The sequence below is a fragment of the Anarhichas minor genome, unplaced genomic scaffold, assembly GCF_050575085.1.
Source record: "Anarhichas minor isolate MPS153535 unplaced genomic scaffold, ASM5057508v1 ptg000017l, whole genome shotgun sequence".
Taxonomy (NCBI): Eukaryota; Metazoa; Chordata; class Actinopteri; order Perciformes; family Anarhichadidae; genus Anarhichas; species Anarhichas minor.
Window position 1 is genome coordinate 12,475,974 of NW_027466463.1, and position 22,973 is coordinate 12,498,946.

General features: G+C 40.4%; 2 protein-coding genes across 2 annotated transcripts; one reads left to right on the forward strand and one right to left on the reverse strand.

The window, feature by feature from the left end:
* On the forward strand, positions 1-20,077 carry LOC142951864 (alpha-tectorin-like). Its single transcript, XM_076093715.1, has 27 exons — positions 1-40; positions 370-438; positions 570-593; positions 5,701-5,816; positions 6,173-6,451; positions 6,550-6,645; positions 6,771-6,936; positions 7,417-7,817; positions 7,911-8,487; positions 8,572-9,152; positions 9,417-9,969; positions 10,058-10,656; positions 10,824-10,981; positions 11,127-11,527; positions 11,685-11,881; positions 12,738-13,133; positions 13,253-13,536; positions 13,662-13,939; positions 14,095-14,214; positions 15,377-16,177; positions 17,083-17,202; positions 17,842-18,026; positions 18,122-18,282; positions 18,768-19,019; positions 19,202-19,361; positions 19,456-19,558; positions 19,658-20,077. The coding sequence occupies exons 1-27, from the start codon at positions 31-33 to the stop codon at positions 19,747-19,749; spliced, it is 7,179 nt and encodes a 2,392-aa protein (XP_075949830.1). The 5' UTR covers positions 1-30; the 3' UTR covers positions 19,750-20,077.
* Positions 20,078-21,118: 1,041 nt separating this feature from the next.
* Positions 21,119-22,139, reverse strand: LOC142951289 (neurexophilin-1-like). The gene is made up of 2 exons (XM_076092785.1): positions 22,080-22,139; positions 21,119-21,718 (listed from the first exon to the last, which is right to left on the reverse strand). Exons 1-2 carry the CDS (start codon positions 22,137-22,139, stop codon positions 21,119-21,121), a joined length of 660 nt encoding a protein of 219 aa, XP_075948900.1.
* Positions 22,140-22,973: the final 834 nt, after the last annotated feature.

A 22,973-nucleotide genomic window follows, 5' to 3' on the forward strand; every position in this document is an offset into this window, starting at 1 on the left:
TTACTGCAATACGTGGCTGTGAAGAAGCACATGCGAACAGGTAATTAATTGATTTTATTTTAAAATAAGATATTAATTTTAAACTGCCTGCTTGATATTGTTAGCATTTTCCAAATACTGTATATATATAAAACTCCAGAATTTCTTAACTTTCTAAGATATGTCTTTTTTACATGTATGACAATTTTGTGTATGATGGGCATTTTAATGTATATCTTGATCAACAGGAATTTAAATCTCTAAACATCTTTTGCTATTATAAAACCATAACACATTTAAAGTCCATGACTATGCATCCTTGGTTTGGGTATGCAGTCTCTGAGTGCTTTCTAGTTTTTTGGAATTTAATTAAATACATTTGGTCGGCAGGTTTATATTTGGGGCTTTGCAGAATGGCAAATCTAATCATGTTGCCTGTGCTGCTTTTGGGATTGATAAGTAAGTATCAAATTCAGTCCGTTTCAATTAAATACATTTTTAGTTTTGTTGTATTTAAGTAAATTCACTAACAGACTTGATGTTAGCAGACTGATTGTTTTCCAATTATATCTATGTATTTGTTTTCATAGGTACGGTGACTCCTCAGACGACAGGTGAATTGGAGTTTAGATAATCTCTTAGTAATTTGTTCATGCTATTAACATGTCAGTCATACAGTTGCTCTAGTTATTAATTCAAGATTATACCCATTTCCCCTGGATTGCTGCTAATACTGCTGTTTATAATTGTTATGTATATATTTAGACATACATATATACAAAATACACAATTTACATCCTATGCAAGTGTGGAGGTTGCAGAGCTACCAAACCCAAGGCATTGCTTTGCTTTAATTTAACTTACAAGTTAACAAGTTACAAATACCAGGCTGATGTATCAATTAAATACATTTTTATTTTTGTTGTATTTACGTAAATTCACTAAAAGACTTTTGTTTTTGATGTTAGCAGAGCAGACTGATATTTATCCAATTAAATCTATGTATTTGTTTTCATAGGTACGGTGACTCCTCAGACAACAGGTGAATTGGAGTTTAGATAATCTCTTAGTAATTTGTTCATGCTATTAACATGTCAGTCATACAGTTGCTCTAGTTATTAATTCAAGATTATACCCATTTCCCCTGGATTGCTGCTAATACTGCTGTTTATAATTGTTATGTATATATTTAGACATACATATATACAAAATACACAATTTACATCCTATGCAAGTGTGGAGGTTGCAGAGCTACCAAACCCAAGGCATTGCTTTGCTTTAATTTAACTTACAAGTTAACAAGTTACAAATACCAGGCTGATGTATCAATTAAATACATTTTTATTTTTGTTGTATTTACGTAAATTCACTAAAAGACTTTTGTTTTTGATGTTAGCAGAGCAGACTGATATTTATCCAATTAAATCTATGTATTTGTTTTCATAGGTACGGTGACTCCTCAGACAACAGGTGAATTGGAGTTTAGATAATCTCTTAGTAATTTGTTCATGCTATTAACATGTCAGTCATACAGTTGCTCTAGTTATTAATTCAAGATTATACCCATTTCCCCTGGATTGCTGCTAATACTGCTGTTTATAATTGTTATGTATATATTTAGACATACATACAGGACTGTCTCAGAAAATTTGAATATTGTGATAAAGTTCTTTATTTTCTGTAATGCAATTAAAAAAACAAAAATGTCATGCATTCTGGATTCATTACAAATCAACTGAAATATTGCAAGCCTTTTATTCTATTAATATTGCTGATTATGGCTTACAGCATCCTATCTCTAAATATTAGAATATTTCCTCAGACCAAGTTAAAAAAAAGATTGATAACAGCAAAACAAAATCAAACATTAGAAAATGTCCATTAATGCACTCAGTACTTGGTTGGGAATCCTTTTGCACGGATTACAGCATCAATGCGGCGTGGCCTGGAGGCAATCAGCCTGTGGCATTGCTGAGGTGTTATGGATGCCCAGGATGCTTCAATAGCGGCCTTTAGCTCATTTGCATTGTTGGGTCTGGTGTCTTTCAGCTTCCTCTTCACAATACCCCACAAATTCACACTGGATTTCAAGCAACTTGGATTTTGCTCCTCTCCAGCCTTTCTCCAGACTCTGGCGCCTTGACTTCCAAATGAAATACAACACTTGCTTTAGTCTGAAAAGAGGACTTTGGACCACTCTGCAACTGTCCGGTGCTTCTTTTCCATAGCCCAAGTCAGACGCTTCTTCCGTTGTCTTGAGTTCAGAAGTGGCTTGACCATGGGAATACGGCTATTGTAGCCCATTTCCCGGACACGTCTGTGAACAGTGGCTTTTGATACCTGGACTCCAGCTTCAGTCCACTGTCTTTGAAGCTCCCCCAAATTCTGGAAGCGACTCTTCTTCACAATGCTGTTAAGGCTGCGGTCATCTCTCTTGGTTGTGCAGCGTTTCCTGCCACATTTCCCCCTTCCAACAGACGTTTTGTGGATGTGCTTTGACACTGCACTCTGTGAACAGCTTGCTCTTTGAGAAATTTCTTTTTGTGTCTTACCCTCCTGATGGAGGGTGTCAATGATGGTCCTCTGGACAGCAGTCAGATCAGCAGTCTTCCCCATACTTGTGATTTAGTTTACTGAACCAAGCTGAGTGTTTTTCAAGGCTCAGAAAACCCTTGCAGGTGTTTCGAGTTAATTAGACGATTCAAGTGATTAGTTGAATACCCTACTAGTATACTTTTTCATGATATTCTAATATTTAGAGATAGGATATTTGAGTTTTCTTAAGCTGTAAGCCATAATCAGCAATATTAATAGAATAAAAGGCTTGCAATATTTCAGTTGATTTGTAATGAATCCAGAATGCATGACATTTTTGTTTTTTTAATTGCATTACAGAAAATAAAGAACTTTATCACAATATTCTAATTTTCTGAGACAGTCCTGTATATACAAAATACACAATTTACATCCTATGCAAGTGTGGAGGTTGCAGAGCTACCAAACCCAAGGCATTGCTTTGCTTTAATTTAACTTACAAGTTAACAAGTTACAAATACCAGGCTGATGTATCAATTAAATACATTTTTATTTTTGTTGTATTTACGTAAATTCACGAAAAGACTTTTGTTTTTGATGTTAGCAGAGCAGACTGATATTTATCCAATTAAATCTATGTATTTGTTTTCATAGGTACGGTGACTCCTCAGACAACAGGTGAATTGGAGTTTAGATAATCTCTTAGTAATTTGTTCATGCTATTAACATGTCAGTCATACAGTTGCTCTAGTTATTAATTCAAGATTATACCCATTTCCCCTGGATTGCTGCTAATACTGCTGTTTATAATTGTTATGTATATATTTAGACATACATATATACAAAATACACAATTTACATCCTATGCAAGTGTGGAGGTTGCAGAGCTACCAAACCCAAGGCATTGCTTTGCTTTAATTTAACTTACAAGTTAACAAGTTACAAATACCAGGCTGATGTATCAATTAAATACATTTTTATTTTTGTTGTATTTACGTAAATTCACTAAAAGACTTTTGTTTTTGATGTTAGCAGAGCAGACTGATATTTATCCAATTAAATCTATGTATTTGTTTTCATAGGTACGGTGACTCCTCAGACGACAGGTGAATTGGAGTTTAGATAATCTCTTAGTAATTTGTTCATGCTATTAACATGTCAGTCATACAGTTGCTCTAGTTATTACTTCAAGATTATACCCATTTCCCCTGGATTGCTGCTAATACTGCTGTTTATAATTGTTATGTATATATTTAGACATACATATATACAAAATACACAATTTACATCCTATGCAAGTGTGGAGGTTGCAGAGCTACCAAACCCAAGGCATCGCTTTGCTTTAATTTAACTTACAAGTTAACAAGTTACAAATACCAGGCTGATGTATCAATTAAATACATTTTTATTTTTGTTGTATTTACGTAAATTCACTAAAAGACTTTTGTTTTTGATGTTAGCAGAGCAGACTGATATTTATCCAATTAAATCTATGTATTTGTTTTCATAGGTACGGTGACTCCTCAGACAACAGGTGAATTGGAGTTTAGATAATCTCTTAGTAATTTGTTCATGCTATTAACATGTCAGTCATACAGTTGCTCTAGTTATTAATTCAAGATTATACCCATTTCCCCTGGATTGCTGCTAATACTGCTGTTTATAATTGTTATGTATATATTTAGACATACATATATACAAAATACACAATTTACATCCTATGCAAGTGTGGAGGTTGCAGAGCTACCAAACCCAAGGCATTGCTTTGCTTTAATTTAACTTACAAGTTAACAAGTTACAAATACCAGGCTGATGTATCAATTAAATACATTTTTATTTTTGTTGTATTTACGTAAATTCACTAAAAGACTTTTGTTTTTGATGTTAGCAGAGCAGACTGATATTTATCCAATTAAATCTATGTATTTGTTTTCATAGGTACGGTGACTCCTCAGACGACAGGTGAATTGGAGTTTAGATAATCTCTTAGTAATTTGTTCATGCTATTAACATGTCAGTCATACAGTTGCTCTAGTTATTACTTCAAGATTATACCCATTTCCCCTGGATTGCTGCTAATACTGCTGTTTATAATTGTTATGTATATATTTAGACATACATATATACAAAATACACAATTTACATCCTATGCAAGTGTGGAGGTTGCAGAGCTACCAAACCCAAGGCATCGCTTTGCTTTAATTTAACTTACAAGTTAACAAGTTACAAATACCAGGCTGATGTATCAATTAAATACATTTTTATTTTTGTTGTATTTACGTAAATTCACTAAAAGACTTTTGTTTTTGATGTTAGCAGAGCAGACTGATATTTATCCAATTAAATCTATGTATTTGTTTTCATAGGTACGGTGACTCCTCAGACAACAGGTGAATTGGAGTTTAGATAATCTCTTAGTAATTTGTTCATGCTATTAACATGTCAGTCATACAGTTGCTCTAGTTATTACTTCAAGATTATACCCATTTCCCCTGGATTGCAGCTAATACCGCTGTTTGATTGTTATATATATGTATCTATATATATGTATGTATATGTATATGTATATATACATATGTATATAGACATATGTATATAGACATATGTATATGTCTATATACATCCTATGCCAGTGTGGAGGTTGCAGAGGTACCACACCCAAGGTGTTGCTTTGCTTTAATTTACAAGTTAACAAGTTATAAATACCAGGTCGAAAGGTGGTGTTTCACCGCCACCCTCTGGTTGCACTTGGTATGTGGTACAAAGGTTACTGTGCTGCACCTGCAACTATGCCCAACGGTGATTTTATGGTGTAGAAAACAAGATCTTCAGGTGGTGTTACATTGCTTTTTAAATTAGAACTTTTTGACAGAAGTAATTTTGACTGTCCCAGAAAGCAAAGCCAGTGAGCCTTTGAGAGAATGCTGTCTTTTCTAATGTTTTCAATGACATCTGTGCTGTTCCTGCTATAACATGCAATAATGGCTGTTGGGAAAAAGGTTTATTTTGGTTGATCAGAATATTAGATTAAAAGAGTCCACAAAAACACAAATAACACAAAAAGCATATTTTGTTTCAAACATTGGTATGATAGGTTAGGTGTGGTGATCTAGAAATGTACAAAAAAACACGATGGAAGGACATTCCATCTCTTCTTAAAAATGTGATGTCTTTTGTTCTTTCTAGGAACCCTCTACGCAATTAACGGAACAAGAAGCAATGACATAGATGATGGAAGTTCTCCTAACATTCGCCTGCAACGACGATTTCTGTATTTCGGACGGCCGCATAATCAGATTTATGTATGTAAATATAATATTAGCAAATACAAAATCCATATCTTTTATGTTTTGTGGAGGAATCCACTTTTCATCCACTGGTTAGTAAATCACAAGAACTGTGTTATAAATGTGCAACAAATAAATTAATGAAGTTAATTCATAAATTGGTGACGTAAAAACAAACTGCACTATGTTATTAAACTAATAATACTTTATATTTGACTTCAACTGAAACAGGTATTAAAGAAGTACTGCAGTTAGGTTGTTGTCAATATATTGTTATAATAAGGTTATAAAGTACGAGCAATACATATGTTGATGGGTGTAGTAAATGTTACTAATTCTTCGTTAGTAAGAACTGGTTAACTTGTTTCCAGGTGAACCACAATGGACATCTGACCTTTAACTCACCTTGGAGAAGTTACACCCCTCAAAGGTTTCCACTGCATGGATCCAGGGACGTCATTGCTCCACTCTGGGTAGATTTAGACAACAGAGAGAATGGTCAGGTCTACTACAACCAATACACCAGTGGCAGCATCCTCCACCAAGCTACGCAAGACATTAATCGCTACTTCCCAGGATTGAGTTTCAATGCCAACTGGGTCTTTGTTGCAACATGGTATGAGGTGGCCTACTATCCCACCACTGGAACAGTAAGTTATCTTGCTCTAAATGAGGAAACACATAGGACGTATATTTGACCTATTACAACATATATTTACTATAATAACCACAAGTAATTTTTTTTCAGAAAACAACAGTTCAAGCAGTCTTGATCTCTGGTGGCCAGTACTCATTTGTGCTGATGAATTATGGGATAATAGCCTCAACAACTCAAAATATACAGGTTAGAGGCATTAAAATGATATGTGACTTACAATGTAAAACTGGCCATGACTTACTTAAACCTGAATGCAGATGCACAAAAACAAAAAATAAAACTACTTGTATTTATGTGACATGTATTTCCAGGCTGGATATGACACAGTGAGCTCCACTCACCATTTCACCATCCCTGGATCATTCTCTAACAATGCATCAGGCAGTAACTCAAATTTCCGACTGAGCAGCAATGTCAATGTGCCCGGTCGCTGGGCTTTCCGGACGGACCATGGATCAAGAGGCTGTACTTACAATGGTAAGATCAGAACCAGAGGGTGGTCACCATAGGTAGTTCTTTACAGTAATGTGGATATGTGATCACCACTCAATGGAGATATGTATTAAGTGTTTGTTGAACTAAATAAACAATGTCTTTTTTGCTGCAGACAGCTGAGTACAATGTGCATACTGGTATTACATTAGAATATGGTGACATCATTGAATTGCATGGCATTGCAAGTTAAGTTTTTTCATTTCATGCCAAAGTAGTTCTCAAAAGGCAAGCGCTGACCACGACAATGTATTGTCTCAAGTTGAAGGCGGCTGGCGACTTTTCTTGCAAGGCATCCTCTTCTTTATCCCCTAATTTTTGTCACCGTTCTACTGTTTATTATAAAAACAAAGGAAAAATTGTCCACAAAAAATTAAAGTCAAATGTCTAATGTTTTAAAAGTAATAGTGTCGACACGTTTCAGTCTATTCCTTGAAGTGAACTTTTCCTTTCATTCTTCTGAAGGTGAATTCGTGCAGCTTGGTGACTCATTCTGGAGTGACAGTACCTGTGCACAGAAGTGCACCTGCACCTCAGCAGGCCTGCAGTGTCACAACAAACACTGCTCCTTTTCCCAAATCTGCCAACCTACTGCCTTTCAGTTCACCTGCCAGAAGGTGCGGAGAGGCACCTGCACCATTAGTGGTGATCCACATTACTATACCTTCGATAACAAAGTGTTTCACTTCCAAGGCACCTGCACTTATGTTCTCTCTGAGCAATGTGGTCGTGGGTTGCCCTACTATCGAGTAGAGGGCAAGAACGAGCATCGGGGCAGCACTCGTGTTTCCTGGACACGACTGGTCAAAGTGTTTGTCTATAATGAAACCATTGAGCTCGTCAAGGGACGTCGTGGTGCAGTTAAGGTTGGTATTAAGAAATAAGTCTCCACTTACTGTGATATTTTAATTTTGTTCATATTTTTACAACTATGTCTTTGCTTGTTGGTGTGTTTACAGGTTAATGGCATCTTTGCACACACTCCATTCTCTCTCAACAATGGCACGGTCCAGGTTTACGAGTCAGGTTTTTCTGTGATCGTCAGTACTGACTTTGGCTTGGAGGTGTCTTATGACACAAATTATTATGTTAGGATCAGGGTGCCCTACACTTACCAGAATGCAACATGTGGCCTGTGTGGAAACTTCAACAATGATCGCAGGGATGACTTTCGTACCCGCCAAGGAGAAGTTGTAAGCTCTGATGTGGATTTCGCCAACAGCTGGCAAGCATCGGAAGACAATGAGACTGGTTGTGAGGCACAGTGTGGAGGTCTGAGCTGTGCGGACTGTACTGAGGCTCAGACAGCTTTATACAGCAATACTGCTCATTGTGGTATCCTCCAGAGCACTTCTGGACCTTTTGCTGCTTGCCATCAACAACTTCCCCCACAGACATTTTTGCAAAGCTGTGTGTATGATCTGTGTGTAGGAGAAGGATATCAACCCATTCTGTGCCAAGCCCTAAATGTGTATGCAAGTCGATGTCAACAGAATGGTGTACAGCTGCCAAGCTGGAGGAGGCAAGGCTTCTGTGGTATGTCTGTCAGTCAAAAACATTATTTCATATAATCCTTGGGCTGTCATGATGTCAAGATACATCTTGTTTTCTTTTGTCTAGAAATCCAATGCCCAGCAAACAGCCACTTTGAGCCGCGAGGCACAGCATGTCCAGCTACCTGTGTCAGCCCCAATTCTACCTTCGACTGCCCTCTTCCTGTCCAGGAGAGCTGCATCTGCAATTCAGGCTACATACTTAGTGCTGGGGTCTGCATCCCTCATGCTGAGTGTGGCTGTAGCTTTGAGGGTCGCTACTACCGCTCTGGAGAAACTGTTATACTAGACAACGACTGTGGAAGACGTTGTAGCTGCAGTTATGGCTCCATGACTTGCCACTCCCATGGTTGTGGTCCACTTGAATCATGCCGTGTGGAGGAGGGAGAAAGAGGATGCAGACCTAACAGCTATGGAACATGCTGGATAAAAGGTCCAGTGTCATATCAAACGTTTGATGGATTGACATACCTGTATCCTGGGGCGTGTCGATTGACCCTTGCCAAAGTAATGGGATTGTCTAGTTACCCACATTTTGTGGTGAGAGCAGAAAAACTGCCCAGAGGCCAGCAGGGTTTTTCCAGGTTGCTAAAGTTTGAGGCAGAGGGAACACACGTGTCTATTGAGATGGCGAGCAGCAGAGTAGAGGTAAGTGATTGGAACTTTTTTGAAAATACAGATTCCAATGTGATACATCCAACATTTTAAAAGTTAGGTATCTGAACTCTAATGAAGACAAATTTGACAAAAGGATTGCTGACGTGAGAAAGTTTAGTAATATGAATATTATTACAACTGTTTTAGGTTCTTTAATGATTTAATTGTTTCTTCTGAATATTTAACAGCACATACTTTTGTTTAAATCTTGTGAACTACAAAGTAATTTGAACTACTATTCAAATGGTCCCTTAGGTTGACGGTCAGCGGATAAGACTACCATTCAGCTCGGCATCCAACCGAATCCAAATCTACCACAGCAGCATTCACAGTATCATCATTCGCACTTCCTTTGGTGTAACTGTGCAGACAGTTTGGCCTCACTTTGTGCGTGTCACTGCACCTGGTATCTACAACGGTTCATTAGGTGGACTCTGTGGTAATTACAATGGCCAGCCACATGACGACTTCCGCACACCCAACGGCATTCTGGTCACCAGCCCTCAGGACTTTGGGGACAGTTGGCGGGACGGCTCCCTCGCTGCACAATGTGTGGAAAGTGTAAATCATGACTCTACAACAAATAACAATTCCCGTGAGTACTGTGGCATTCTTGGCTCACCACGTGGGCCGTTTGCCCAATGCTTGGCCATGGAGGACTCCCAGCAGCATGTGAATGCATGTGTGGGGATCCTTAGAGCCTCTAGAGATCCAGCATCAGCACTATGTGAAGTCCTACGAGATTATGCACTGATGTGTCAACAGCAGGGCGTTGCCCTTGGACGCTGGAGGAATGCAACTCACTGTGGTAAGCACTTTGCCTCCTTTTGGTGTAGGTTGTTTTGATATAATGTAAATGACTTTGTTTTATTAATTGATTTTTTCTTCTTCTCTAGAGCAAAACTGCCCCCAAAACAGCCATCATGAAGTCTGTGGAAGCTCTTGTCCTTCCACCTGCCCCAGCCTCTCTTTCCCTTTCGTCTGTGACACTGTGTGCCAGGATGGGTGCCAGTGTGATGATGGTTTTATCCTTGATGGCAACCAGTGCGTCCGACCTACAGCCTGCGGATGCCATCACCAAGGACGCTATCGGCGAGGAGGAGAGCGATTCTGGGATGCTGAGGAATGTCAGAGCTTGTGTTCCTGTAATGGCACTACTGGGGCAGTCCACTGTATCCCCAACGCCTGTGGTCCCCAGGAGTCCTGCCATGTGGTGGAGGGTGAGTTTGGCTGCCATCCCAACCCTCATGGCACCTGCTCTGCCTCTGGTGACCCCCACTACCTCACCTTTGATCGCAAGGCCTATGACTTCCAGGGAACCTGCCGCTATGTTTTGGCGACCCTTTGTAATGCCACTCATGGGCTTCATCAATTTTCTGTGGAAGCTAAGAATGAGCCGTGGAGAGGGCAGCCAGTTTCAATCACAGCAGAAGTTTTTGTGAATGTGGGAGGCTATCGAGTGCACATGTCGAGGGAGAGCCGTGGTGTGGTACAGGTGAGTTACACAAATTCTGAACAGTTGGAGATATTCTTTCTCCTGAACTTTCCTCTATTTTTAATCTATGCTGGGTTTGCGACTATCATTTTTAAAAGCACCAGATAGTTGCAACAAAAATACAAATCTATGATTGTTAATCCAATTTTCTTTGTACATTGTTAAAGGTGAACGGAGTAACTAAGAACTTACCTGTCGTCCTGAATGGAAGTCTTGTCTCTATCTATGCAAGTGGATTTCGCACATATGTCAGTGCTGATTTTGGCCTGAGGGTCATGTACGATGGATATAGTACAGTGTCTGTCTCTGTACCTCCAAGTTACAGGTAACTGCCATTTACTGCAGCCCATGTTTGAATGCTTTAGTTTACATTCTGAAAAAGATTTTATTACAAATGTTTAAATCATTTAGCTTCAATGTTTAAACATATTTTTGACTCTGGGTGTATTTAATTATTGTCATCATTACAGACAAAAAACATGTGGACTTTGTGGAAACTTCAATGGGAATCCAAATGATGACTTCCACACCCCATCTGGAATGATGGTTACCACTCCACAGGAGTTTGGGACAGCCTGGAAAGTGGCAAGCAACTACACCTGCAGTGATGGGTGTGGCTCCTCCTGCCCACAATGCAACAATGAGCTACCTGCTAGAGCCCAATGTGAGGTGATTCAGACATCTGACGGCCCCTTAAGCTTCTGCCATGAGGAGGTGAACCCAGCACCATATTTCAGTGACTGCGTGTTTGATGTTTGCGTGTCGGGAAGTCAAGGCCAAGATCTTCTGTGCAGAGCCATTCAGACATACGTCAGTGCCTGTCAGTCTGCTAATGTTCCAATCTACCCTTGGAGACAGAACACCACCTGCAGTAAGTCAACGAGTCAATGTGTTGTTTATCCACCATTTAAACAGCCTAGGAAACAATCAAAGAAGTCTCGACCTACTGCATCTACGTGTAGGCTATGTTAATTGACTGAATACTTTTCAACCATCTGACATGCATCTTTAATTCCTCTCTCATAAAGGACTTGAATGTCCCGCCAACAGCCATTATGAGCTGTGTGGTACCGACTGTGGTCACATCTGTGCCAGCAGCGTTGATGCCATCTGTGAGCAGGTTTGCTCTGAGGGATGTTTCTGTAATGAAGGTTTTCTCAGGAGTGGGACAAGATGTGTCCCCGTGGAAAGCTGTGGCTGTCAATATGACGGATTCTACTATAATGTAAGTCATATAGCTCTAAATGGATAACAAACCAGATTTGTATCACTGTGCCCGAATAATTCATCTGACAGTCTCTGTGATTTCAGTCTTTGCACAAAATCATTTGACTTTGGTCAAGCAACTCTCTTATATCACAGATATCAGAATCCCTTTGTCTTCTTTTTTAATCAGCCAGCATCAGTGTGCTCAATAAAAAGCGATCCTCATTTCCCTAAAATTATCAAGTACAAGATATTTAGAAATACTGTTGACAGAGAACCAAATATTTGCTACTTTATTGTGCTACATATATTGTGTGTCACAACTGTCATTTTGTACTTTGACCAACTGTAGTTGTAGTAGTTTTAGTTTATTTTATTTTTGCATTTTATTAGTATTAGACCTGTTATACACAGCCCACAAGTTGTATAAATATATGTACATGAACATATTGCATAATTTTACAAAGAAAATTAAAGACAACAGCATTTAAGAAAAAAGTCAGACAAGGAACGCAGACACATATCTCAGTTTTGGATTACTTTATCCTCTATTCTGCTGCGACTATTGAATTTCATGAAACAATGACGCAAAGCTGCAAGTTACAAGACTGAGTGACAACTTGGTATTCAAAAGTGACAAGTGATGTTCCAAGCAATGTAGCTATGTAACTATCGTTTTACAGTAAAAATATAGCAAATCACATGACAACAATTTAAAGGGCCTTTCTGACAGAACGTGACAAGTGTACTACGGCACTCTGAAGCCCATTATTCCCATGACAATTTCCTTATCCTATTCCCCATAGCAGTCTTTTTGTCTTATTATTGTACCACACATTGATTTTTATTGCATCTGTTTTTCTCACATGTTACAGGCTGGTGAATCCTTCTGGACAGAGGGTTGCTCCCAGCGGTGTGAATGCCATGCTCCCAATGACCTGCGCTGTTCTGCTGCATCTTGCACTTCTACACAAGAGTGCACCATCAGAAATGGCCAGCTGGGCTGTTTCGATGAGATGTCTACTTGCACTGTTACGGGCGATCCACACTACATCACCTTTGATAGGGCACTGGCCCATTTCCAGGGCACATGCTCTTACATCATTACTGAGAGTGTGAACCCCGGCATCAATGAAAAACACTTTCAGGTAGTAGCCACCAATAATCACCGTGGCAACAACCGTGTGTCGTTTGTGTCAGCAGTGGATGTATACCTCTCAAATCAACTAGAGAGTGTGCATGTCAGGATTGGACCCAACAAAAGAGTAAAGGTAAGCTCTTCATTACTTGCAAGATGAAAAGCTTTCTGTATCTCTGTATTGTAAATATAATTACTAACAAGTGCCTCCTCCCTTCTTGTCCGTCTCTCTCTGATCTCTCCTCCTTCCAGGTAAATGGAAGTGAGGTGTCTCTTCCCACCACTGTGGGAACATTAGCTCAGGTAGTAAGACAGGGAAGCTACATCGTGGTCGACGCCATTGACTTAAAAGTTCACTTTGACGGCCGGAGAACTTTACTGGTCAGACTGGCCCAATACCATCAAAATAGAGTCACAGGCATGTGTGGAAACTTCAACAGGGATCGTTCAGATGACAAAGTCTTGCCCAATGGCACTTTGGCACAAAATGACAATCACTTTGGACACAGCTGGAAATCCTCCACAAGCCAACCAGGGTGAGATGTTATGAAAAGAGCTTGCAGGGTTAACAATCCTTCACTACATAAAGAAACAACAAAACACATATGACGGAAAAATATGTCAAAATAAACAAAGTCAGCTCAAATCATCTATTTTCTAGATGTGGATCCACTGATGGAAGGAGTGATAATGGATTGGATGACTGTCCCTATATGGAAGAATACTCTGAGCTCTGTAGTGTCATCACCAACAGTAGCGGTCCATTCCGTGCATGTCACATGCACTCTGATCCACAGCCATTTTTCAGTTCCTGTGTCTATGACCTCTGCCTCTACACTCCAGCCAATGGCATGCTGTGTTCTGCAGTCTCCGCCTACGAGAGCACCTGCTCTGTCTTGGAGTTAAACATCACTGAGTGGCGCTCTGCTTTGCTGTGTGGTAAGTTTGCACTGGGCTTATGGACAGCCAAAATAATGAATGAGATATAATCCTTAGTTTAACAGAACTTTAGCATTTGTCCTACTTGTGGAAAAAGGTAGTTTTTTACTTGTTTCGTCACTCTTTGTCTCATCCTTTCCCCACAATCTCCATAGCTGAGTCAGACCCCTGCGAACAGCTGGACTGCACAGAGTATGAGTGGTGTGGTGAGAAGCACGGTGTGTACGGCTGCTTCTGTGATGAGCACCACCATCGGCCCAACAATGAGTGCTACGGTGAGGGCAGCTCCATTTAAAACACTGCTTTGTTTTATAGATCCCGGATGTGATATGTGACCTACATATATACCAGTGGCGGGCCGTTTTTAAGGCTGTAACTATATGTACATTTTCGTATTAAACCGTTCGGTACTAGTCGTTTGAATAATGCTAGAGCATTTAAAAAATGCAAAAGCCTAAATTCAGGAAAATATAATGTTCTCAGTCTCCTGTGTCATGGTGTGTGGTACATCTCGCTCAGTCAGAATGCCCATATTTGATTGGCTGAGCTGCATCACGTGATGTGATTCACCACCGACAGCCTCTGCTGTCAAGTTTCACGATAGTCACGTGCTCGCCCACTGACCAATCACAGCACACTCTGCACTCGCGGCAGAGCTGCACATGGACACTGAGCGGCATGTAATGCTGATGTCATTATAGGCCGGCTAGCAGGTGCTGACAGGTCAAAGAATACGCCCAACATGTCAAACTAAAGATCTGATTGGTTGAACACTATGACAATCAACAATATCGTCCCCATTCACTTAAACTGCACTGGATGCACCTGAGACTCTGCAGGCCTCTGTCTCTCTTCTTACCTAGAGACACAGAGGTGAAATCTGATTGGATAAAAGCTCTACTTAAAACAAGCTGCACTGGAAGCAGAGCAACTGAGGAAGACAGTAGCTGTGCAATGAGAAAATAAGATAATGGGAAAAATATTTTTATAAATTATAATACATGTAGTGTATTTAAGAACAATTATTAAATTATAAAATAGATATAGCTTTGTGATTCTGTTTAGGCCAGCAGAGAAGGCCTTGCAGGCCCTGACGGCCTAAAAATGAATTAAAATACATATTGTCGTGTTTTTAAATGAACATATAAGCACGTGAGAACAAACTGCTCTTAACTGCAACTCTTTATTAGCATAACGTCCTACTAACACGTTACAGACTACAGGTTCCATGCTCCCCTGGGTCCTAAGTCCCTCCTTGTACAGCTTCTTATCACCCTCTATGTACCAATGTACATAACAAATACCACACATATTACAGTAATCAGCGTTGCATATGTGTCTGACAAAAATACCAAAAAAAGCAAAAAAGAAATGATCCCTTTAAATTATTTGTTTTATCGCCAACAACAACCGCCACCCCAACATCAACAACTGCAGCCCCAACAACAACAACCATAACAACAACCGCCACCCCAACATCAACAACTGCTCCCCCAACATCAACAACTGCAGCCCCAACAACAACTACCATAACAACAACCGCCACCCCAACATCAACAACTGCAGCCCCAACAACCATAACAACAACCGCCACCCCAACATCAACAACTGCTCCCCCAACATCAACAACTGCAGCCCCAACAACAACTACCATAACAACAACCGCCACCCAAACAACAACAACTGCTCCCCCAACATCAACAACTGCAGCCCCAACAACAACAACCATAACAACAACCGCCACCCCAACATCAACAACTGCTCCCCCAACATCAACAACTGCAGCCCCAACAACAACTACCATAACAACAACCGCCACCCCAACAACAACAACTGCCACCCCAACATCAACAACTGCAGCCCCAACAACTGCCATAACAACAACTGCTCCCCCAACATCAACAACTGCAGCCCCAACAACAACTGCCATAACAACAACAATCACCACCCCAACATCAACAACTGCTCCCCCAACATCAACAATTGCAGCCCCAACAACTGCCATAACAACAACTGCTCCCCCAACATCAACAACTGCAGCCCCAACAACAACTGCCATAACAACAACAACCGCCATCCCAACATCAACAACTGCAGCCCCAACAACAACTGCAGCCATCCCAACATCAACAACTGCTCCCCCAACATCAACAACTGCAGCCCCAACAACAACTACCATAACAACAACAACCGCCACCCCAACATCAACAATTGTTGCCTCAACAACAACCCAAGAGGGTAAATTCACATGTCACAATACAGTAGCAGAAGAAGCAGTCTAAAGGGGCAGGAAAGGGATAAAGATCATTCAGAACAATGAATACAGAAAAATGAAAAATAAAAATGACTAAATGACAAAATTTGATACAAAATCAATACATATTTGAATAATACACAATTTACATCCTCTGCCAGTGTGGAGTTTGCAGAGGTACCGCACCCAAGGCATTGCTTTGCTTTAACTTACAAGTTAACAAGTTACTAACTGACTTTTGTTTTTGATGTTAGCAGAGCAGACTGATTTTTAGCCAATTATATCTATGTGTTTGTTTTCATATGTACGACGACTCCTCAGACGACAGGTGAATTGGAGCTTGTATAATCTCTTAGTAATTTGTTCACGTTATTAACATGTCAGTCATACAGTTGCTGTAGTTATTACTTCAAGATTATACCCATTTCCCCTGGATTGCTGCTAATACTGCTGTTTATGATTGTTAGATATATACGTATATATCAGTGGCGGGCCATGTATTTTATACTTGGGCCATCAGTGCTGTCCTACTATAGTTGAACCACATCCTAATAACCTCACTATTAGCCAGCGTGTCGGGATGCTTCGTCATTAACGGGCAATGCATATAGTCAAAATCAATGTAATTAAGACAATGACGAGAACAAACTCGCAAGAACCAGTCTCATATATTTATTTGACAACAAAGCAGGTAGAATAACATAAAACCCAAATGACATGGCGCTCTGCTTTGCTGTGTGGTAAGTTTGCACTGGTGTTATGGACAGCCAAAATAATGAATGAGAGATAACAGAACTTAACCATTTGTCCTACTTGTGGAAAAAGGTATTTTGTTACTTGTTTTTTTTTCTGTTTCATCACTCTCATCCTTTCCCCACAATCTCCATAGCCGAGTCAGACCCCTGCGAACAGCTGGACTGCACAGAGTATGAGTGGTGTGGAAAGAAGCACGGTGTGTACGGCTGCTTCTGTGCTGAGGACTACCATCGGCCCAACAATGAGAGCTACGGTGAGGGCAGCTCCATTGTTCTATAGATCCTGGATGTGATATGTGTAAGATGAGTAGTAGAAATTGCTTCGTAGTACAACGGCACTGTTTGTGAAATATACACCAACGTAAGACCACAGAACAATAATATCCACTCGGGTGTCGGTTTATCATCGTTCTTTTGCCATCATATCCAATCCCAGAGCTTAGAATTCAGTTTGTGCACGACTGACGGCATGTGGAAGCTAAAGATTACGGTTCAAACCAATTCACTTTTAAATTCTGCGTGAGTTTTAAATGAATTCAGCCAATCTGAATGGCACCCCTGAACAAATCTCAGCCAAGGCTCATGGGTATTGCAGTAATGTGAACCGTGCTCAATGCCAAAATGAGAGACGAAACATGATTTCATGGAAACAGCATTAAAATGATTGAAATGGTCAATATAAACCTATAGGATTGTTACAATATCTGTGAGTCACAACTCTGTGGGTTTGTCACTATGAGCAACACCTTTCAAATTACATATATAGTAGTTATTTAATCCAGGAAAATATTGATTAGTGCAGCTCTAACTATGAGATTAGCTACAAACACTGCAGAATTGTTTTTAAAATCTCTCTCTCTCTCTTTTTTAAATTTATTTATATATACACGTAGACTCGTCCATCAGTTGTTCCAGTAGTTCAGGCACCATGTCTTTGTCGCGCTGCCAGCTGTTTGAAGCTGGCTTCCACTCCAGCGCCCTCCACCTCCGAGATGATTCCTGCAATGGGACCCTTCAGGACGGACGACTGGTGTTCCACTTTAACAATAACGACCATCTGTGTGGGACAGCTCTCAGGGTACAGTCCATTTTAGACGTTAATGTGCTCCATCAGACATATTACAAGTACAAACAACTTACTTAAGTTTACCATTTTGTTATTTCAATTTTAAGAGCAACGGAACCCATTTCGTCTATGAGAACACCATTCACGGCGACGTGGACCCTCATGGAGGGCTAATCAACCGCCAGAGGAACATTCATTTGCGTTTCTGCTGTGAATACCTTCTGACCCAGGCCCTGTCTATGGATGTGGGCATCAACCCTGTAGAGAGGTAACAATAACAACACCATCTACTTTACATGTTTTATGCTAACTAAATACAATTACCACAATCCTTGTTATAGTGAACATATGTCCATAGTGATACATCACGACGTATGTTTCAATATTTATGTTTTCAATAACAGTACCATATATTTAACAGTGCTACATCTGCACCTCAAACCTTTTTTGAGTACTTATCTTCTGCGACAGTGATGCTCGATGATGACAAAGACTGAAAATAGTTAGTTATAATTCATCCCTTTGTTGTCATAAATGTTGTGTAATTTCTCCACTACCCACATTCTGCACCCAATGCATTCAATAAACTTGCCATTTCAACCAACAATAAGAAAAAAAGTTAAAAGAAAAGAAAAAAAACTGTCCCTGTTCTGTGAATGTGTCAAAGATTGCCAACAAGACGTTGTTACCAAGAACAATCCAGTGAATTGGTCCTTCTCAAGTGCAATCAACTTCTTTGTTGTTTTTTTGCAGCATTGTGAGAAAGAAGCTTCCATCAGGCCATGGACAGTATCATGTGAGAATGATCCCCTACCAGGACGCTGGCTTCCGCTACCCCCTGGCCAGTGGCAGCAACATAGAAATGGAAGTTGACCAGAGGCTATATGTGGAGATTCGGACAGAAGGAGTCGATGCAAGGCAGATCTCCACCATTGTGGACTCTTGTTGGGCCACGCCAGTCAACCTAGCCAGCTACCCTGTCCGCTGGGATCTCATACATGAAGAGTAAACAAGCTATTGCAACTGCATGTAGTTTAGCATTCTGATCACTGGTTCTTGATTACCCAGAAAATGATTTACTCTAGAAGGGCCTCTCTTCACTCGCTCGACCCTTCCTCACTTTCACAACCTAACCCTGTTTATTTTATAGTCCAGCTGGTAACATTGTAACTTCTATCTCCCTCCAGGTGTCCTAACCCAGCAGATGGTACAGTAGAGCTGGTTGCGAACGGCATCTCCACTGTGGCCCGATTCTCCTTCAAGATGTTCACCTTTAACAACTTTTCATCCATCTACCTGCACTGCCAGGTCCACCTGTGTCTTAAGAGACACAGCAACTGCACTGCTGTAAGTGCTACTGTGTTTGTGTGCGTTCGTAATGAGTTTGGATAGATTATTAAAAGGTGCGTTAACAGAAACCTCTAATGTTGTTTTCCTGCAGCACTGCTACCCAGGCCACCACAACCGAGTTGCAAGGGACGTATCCCAGCATGCCATGACGGGCATCTCACTAGGACCACTTACCATGCCGCTCAATAGGAAAGGTAAAACCCTCTTATCTCCTCATGACTTTTGCTCTTTTGATAACACTAATCTTGATGCATACATTTTATGTACTCTAAACTTTAATTCTTCTCTTACAGCCAGAATGGGGAACCCGAGCAGTGCCTCAGGCCAGTTGGCCTCACTGGTGACCCTGCTAGTCAGTTTGCTGACAGCCAAAACTCTGGTGTAGGGCGTTCAAAGATGATCCATATTCTAAAATCACTCAACATACATTTGCTTTTAGATTGTGTTTCTATTCGAGAGGCCTTTTCCTTGTGTTGTGTTCTGTTTTTGTGGTCTGCTGAAAATTGAAGTAATTTTGCTTTATAACCGTAAATGTGCAGCATACTGAAGCTGAAATCACTTGCCTTTTGTTGTTTTCACTATATAAGATGTTTATCGAGTGTATCCTTTGGTTCTTTGTCGGGGTTCTAATCATTAGATTTATATCATATAAGAAGTAACCAACCATGTATAATGAAGGTTGAAAATATAAATAAAGTTTCTCAATGCATGGAGTATGGATCTTATTTTCTATTGTCCTTAGAAGGTTGTGTGATGCTGCAAGCTGCCAGCATCACTTAATAATTGAATCAACAATGACCAGGTTATGTTAAGATCTGAAAGGGAATAGAAATCTGCACTAATACCTTAATAATACCAAAAATATAGAAAGAGAGGGAGATAGATTGTTCACAAACAAATTTCATCCAAGAATAAAAATGCTGGTACGAAAATCTGTGTATCAATGAAGCAAGAGTGTTGCAGTAAAACACATAATACACATAATTCCCATAATTTACTACTGTTACGGCCACATTAAACTATTTTCTCTTGGTTTTGGAGGGGGAAGAGGAGAATAGTTCGTCACAAAGCAGCAGACAGGATAACACCAGATTAACATGGACCAGGATGGGGTGAATGTTGGTTTGTTGTCTGCTGCAATTAATGAGCTTTACAGAATTCCCACTATATGGCGTGATTAGGGATCACCTAGTTTTGGCCTCTGCAATGCAAGGCCTCATCGTTGGCTGCATGCAGTCGTCCACTGTGGCTCCCTCAGGTTGGCACAAATGACTGTGGTACACAGGAGTAATCGCCCGCTCCCATTACAACTCCCGGGGGAGGGGGGTTTGCTCCTTGGCTTCTTTGTACGGTTAGGAGTCTGGGTGTGGATCTCACTCTTTTCAATATCCCACTTTGATCTGACTCCAATCCCTGACAGCTGATACTGTAGCTGAACCTGACACTCCGCGCTGCCTCTGAACAAATCTGGAAAGATAAGAAGAGAATGGGATTGAGACGGGCAGGCCTGGATTGCAGAGTATCTGTTGTTTTGTGTGCCAGACAGACATGATGACCCTCCTGGTTAAACTCAGCTCACGAGGTCACGGCCCATACCTAAGAGGAGGGAATGCCCTGAGGGTTAACAAGTGTCTCTTGGTGTTATTGTCACTTTCATCTCTTTACATGGATGCATAAAATCCAAGTTGGACATGATGGTGATATGGGATTGCGATCATCATCTGTATGAGGAAAACTGGAACAGGACTGCTTCATCACTGAGCAACTGCCGTGCTGCTCAGCTGCAGAGCGCTCAGTACTGCCACTGGTGGCCAGAAGATGTGGCCAGAAGATAGGCTTCTAGTGCTACACATGAACGTCTTCGAGTCTTTGGGGTTGACCACGCTTTGACGCTCCAGATCAAACTCCACCTCTTTCATCGGTGGGACGAGGCTCACGGACACGTTGCCCACACCTGTGGAGTTGTGGCGGAAGTAGACTCCAAGAGAGCCGGTCCCGTGATCCACAATCTTGCCCATTATCAGCAAATTCAGTTTGACGGTTTTGATGTTTGAGTAAAAGTCGCCCCAGCTGAACGTTCTGGAGAATTTAGACGTTGCTTGGACTTTCATGATGGGACGAAGCTTTATCTTTGAGGACGGGTTGGTGTGTGACTGGGAGTTTCCTCCAAGTATTTCCAGAAGTCCCTGCTTTGAAAGAGGAATTAGAGGACTGATGGGTAGCTTGGTGCTCTGAATCAAACTCCTAGTTTGACGCGCCCAGTCTTTCTGTGAAGGAGGGTCTTGGTCTCTGTTGAGTTCAGTCGATGCCCTCTTGCTGATGGTGAAGTTGGCATGATGTTGCCCAAGAACCAACTATACAGACAATTTAGGAGAGACATTTAGACATTTAGAAGTGGAAATAAATGAATAAGAATGGTCAGGGATTCAGTGAATATCTGTTCAATGTTATTACATTTTAAATCTGGTTGATGATCTAACTAAACAAATTTAGATTAAAATGCATCATATTTAAACAGCTTATTGGGTATGTTGGCATGTAAACTGCAAAATACCCACTTTACAGAAATATATGGTGGCATACAAATTATTATTTAGATGTAAAATGTAGCAGAAAAATAAAACAAGACTTAAAATGCATAGATGGCTCACAACTACACTTGAGTACTTTCCACCATCTTGCTCAATGTTTCTCCAGTCTAGTTCTTTTACTTACCAAACAAAAGGCTCCTTCCAGAAGTATCCAAACAAAGCACTGCCTGGCAAACATCTCCATAGTGCAGAAATTCCTGTCTTAAGATCCATCCACTTTCACCTGAACTTTATTCAGGCTGAGTTATGTTTTGAAATTCCATGTGGAACAGCTGATAGAGACACAGTAAACCTTCTGAGAGCTGCACGGTCCACTCACAGCACGCAGTCTGGGAGGCTTGGTCAGAACTCGAGGTTTTTAACACTCAGTTTTGCTGTGAATGCCCCCCCCCCCTCTCACCCACCCACCCACACAGACCCTTTTATTTAAGGATATGCAGTGTTAACAGTATCACCCTGATGTCCTGCCTGATGTCCTCCCTCCCCTCTCTTTGTCACTGAAAAATGTCTTGCATTATGTTTTGGGTGATGAAATAATTCAATTGACACTTTTTTAAATGAGAATTTTATTTTGATTCACAAGGCAAACTCATCCAAGATAATGTGATACTGCCACCCCATGGTCAGATAGCAAACTGCAGTCTGAGCTGAAATAGAGGAGCCAAATTAGATCCCATGACACTACATCATGAATAAATCCCCTGAAAACTTGGTAACACTGAGTTATGACATACTATACTATGGCATTTTACAGTACAGTCACAAAAAAGTCATAAAAACATCAATGTATGATGATATATTCATGTAAAAAGAAATCATTAAAATGTCAACGTATATATTTCAAAAAAGTTATAAAGATGTATGTCACGAAAAGACATAAAAAGTAATTGTATAGTATGTCATAGTATATCACACAAAAGTCAAAGGGTCAAAGGAAATGGTGCTCACTGAGGCTGCCAGGTTTATTTGCCAGGTTAAGCCACCAGCAGTCACTCAAATCTCTAAAAATAGGGCTAGG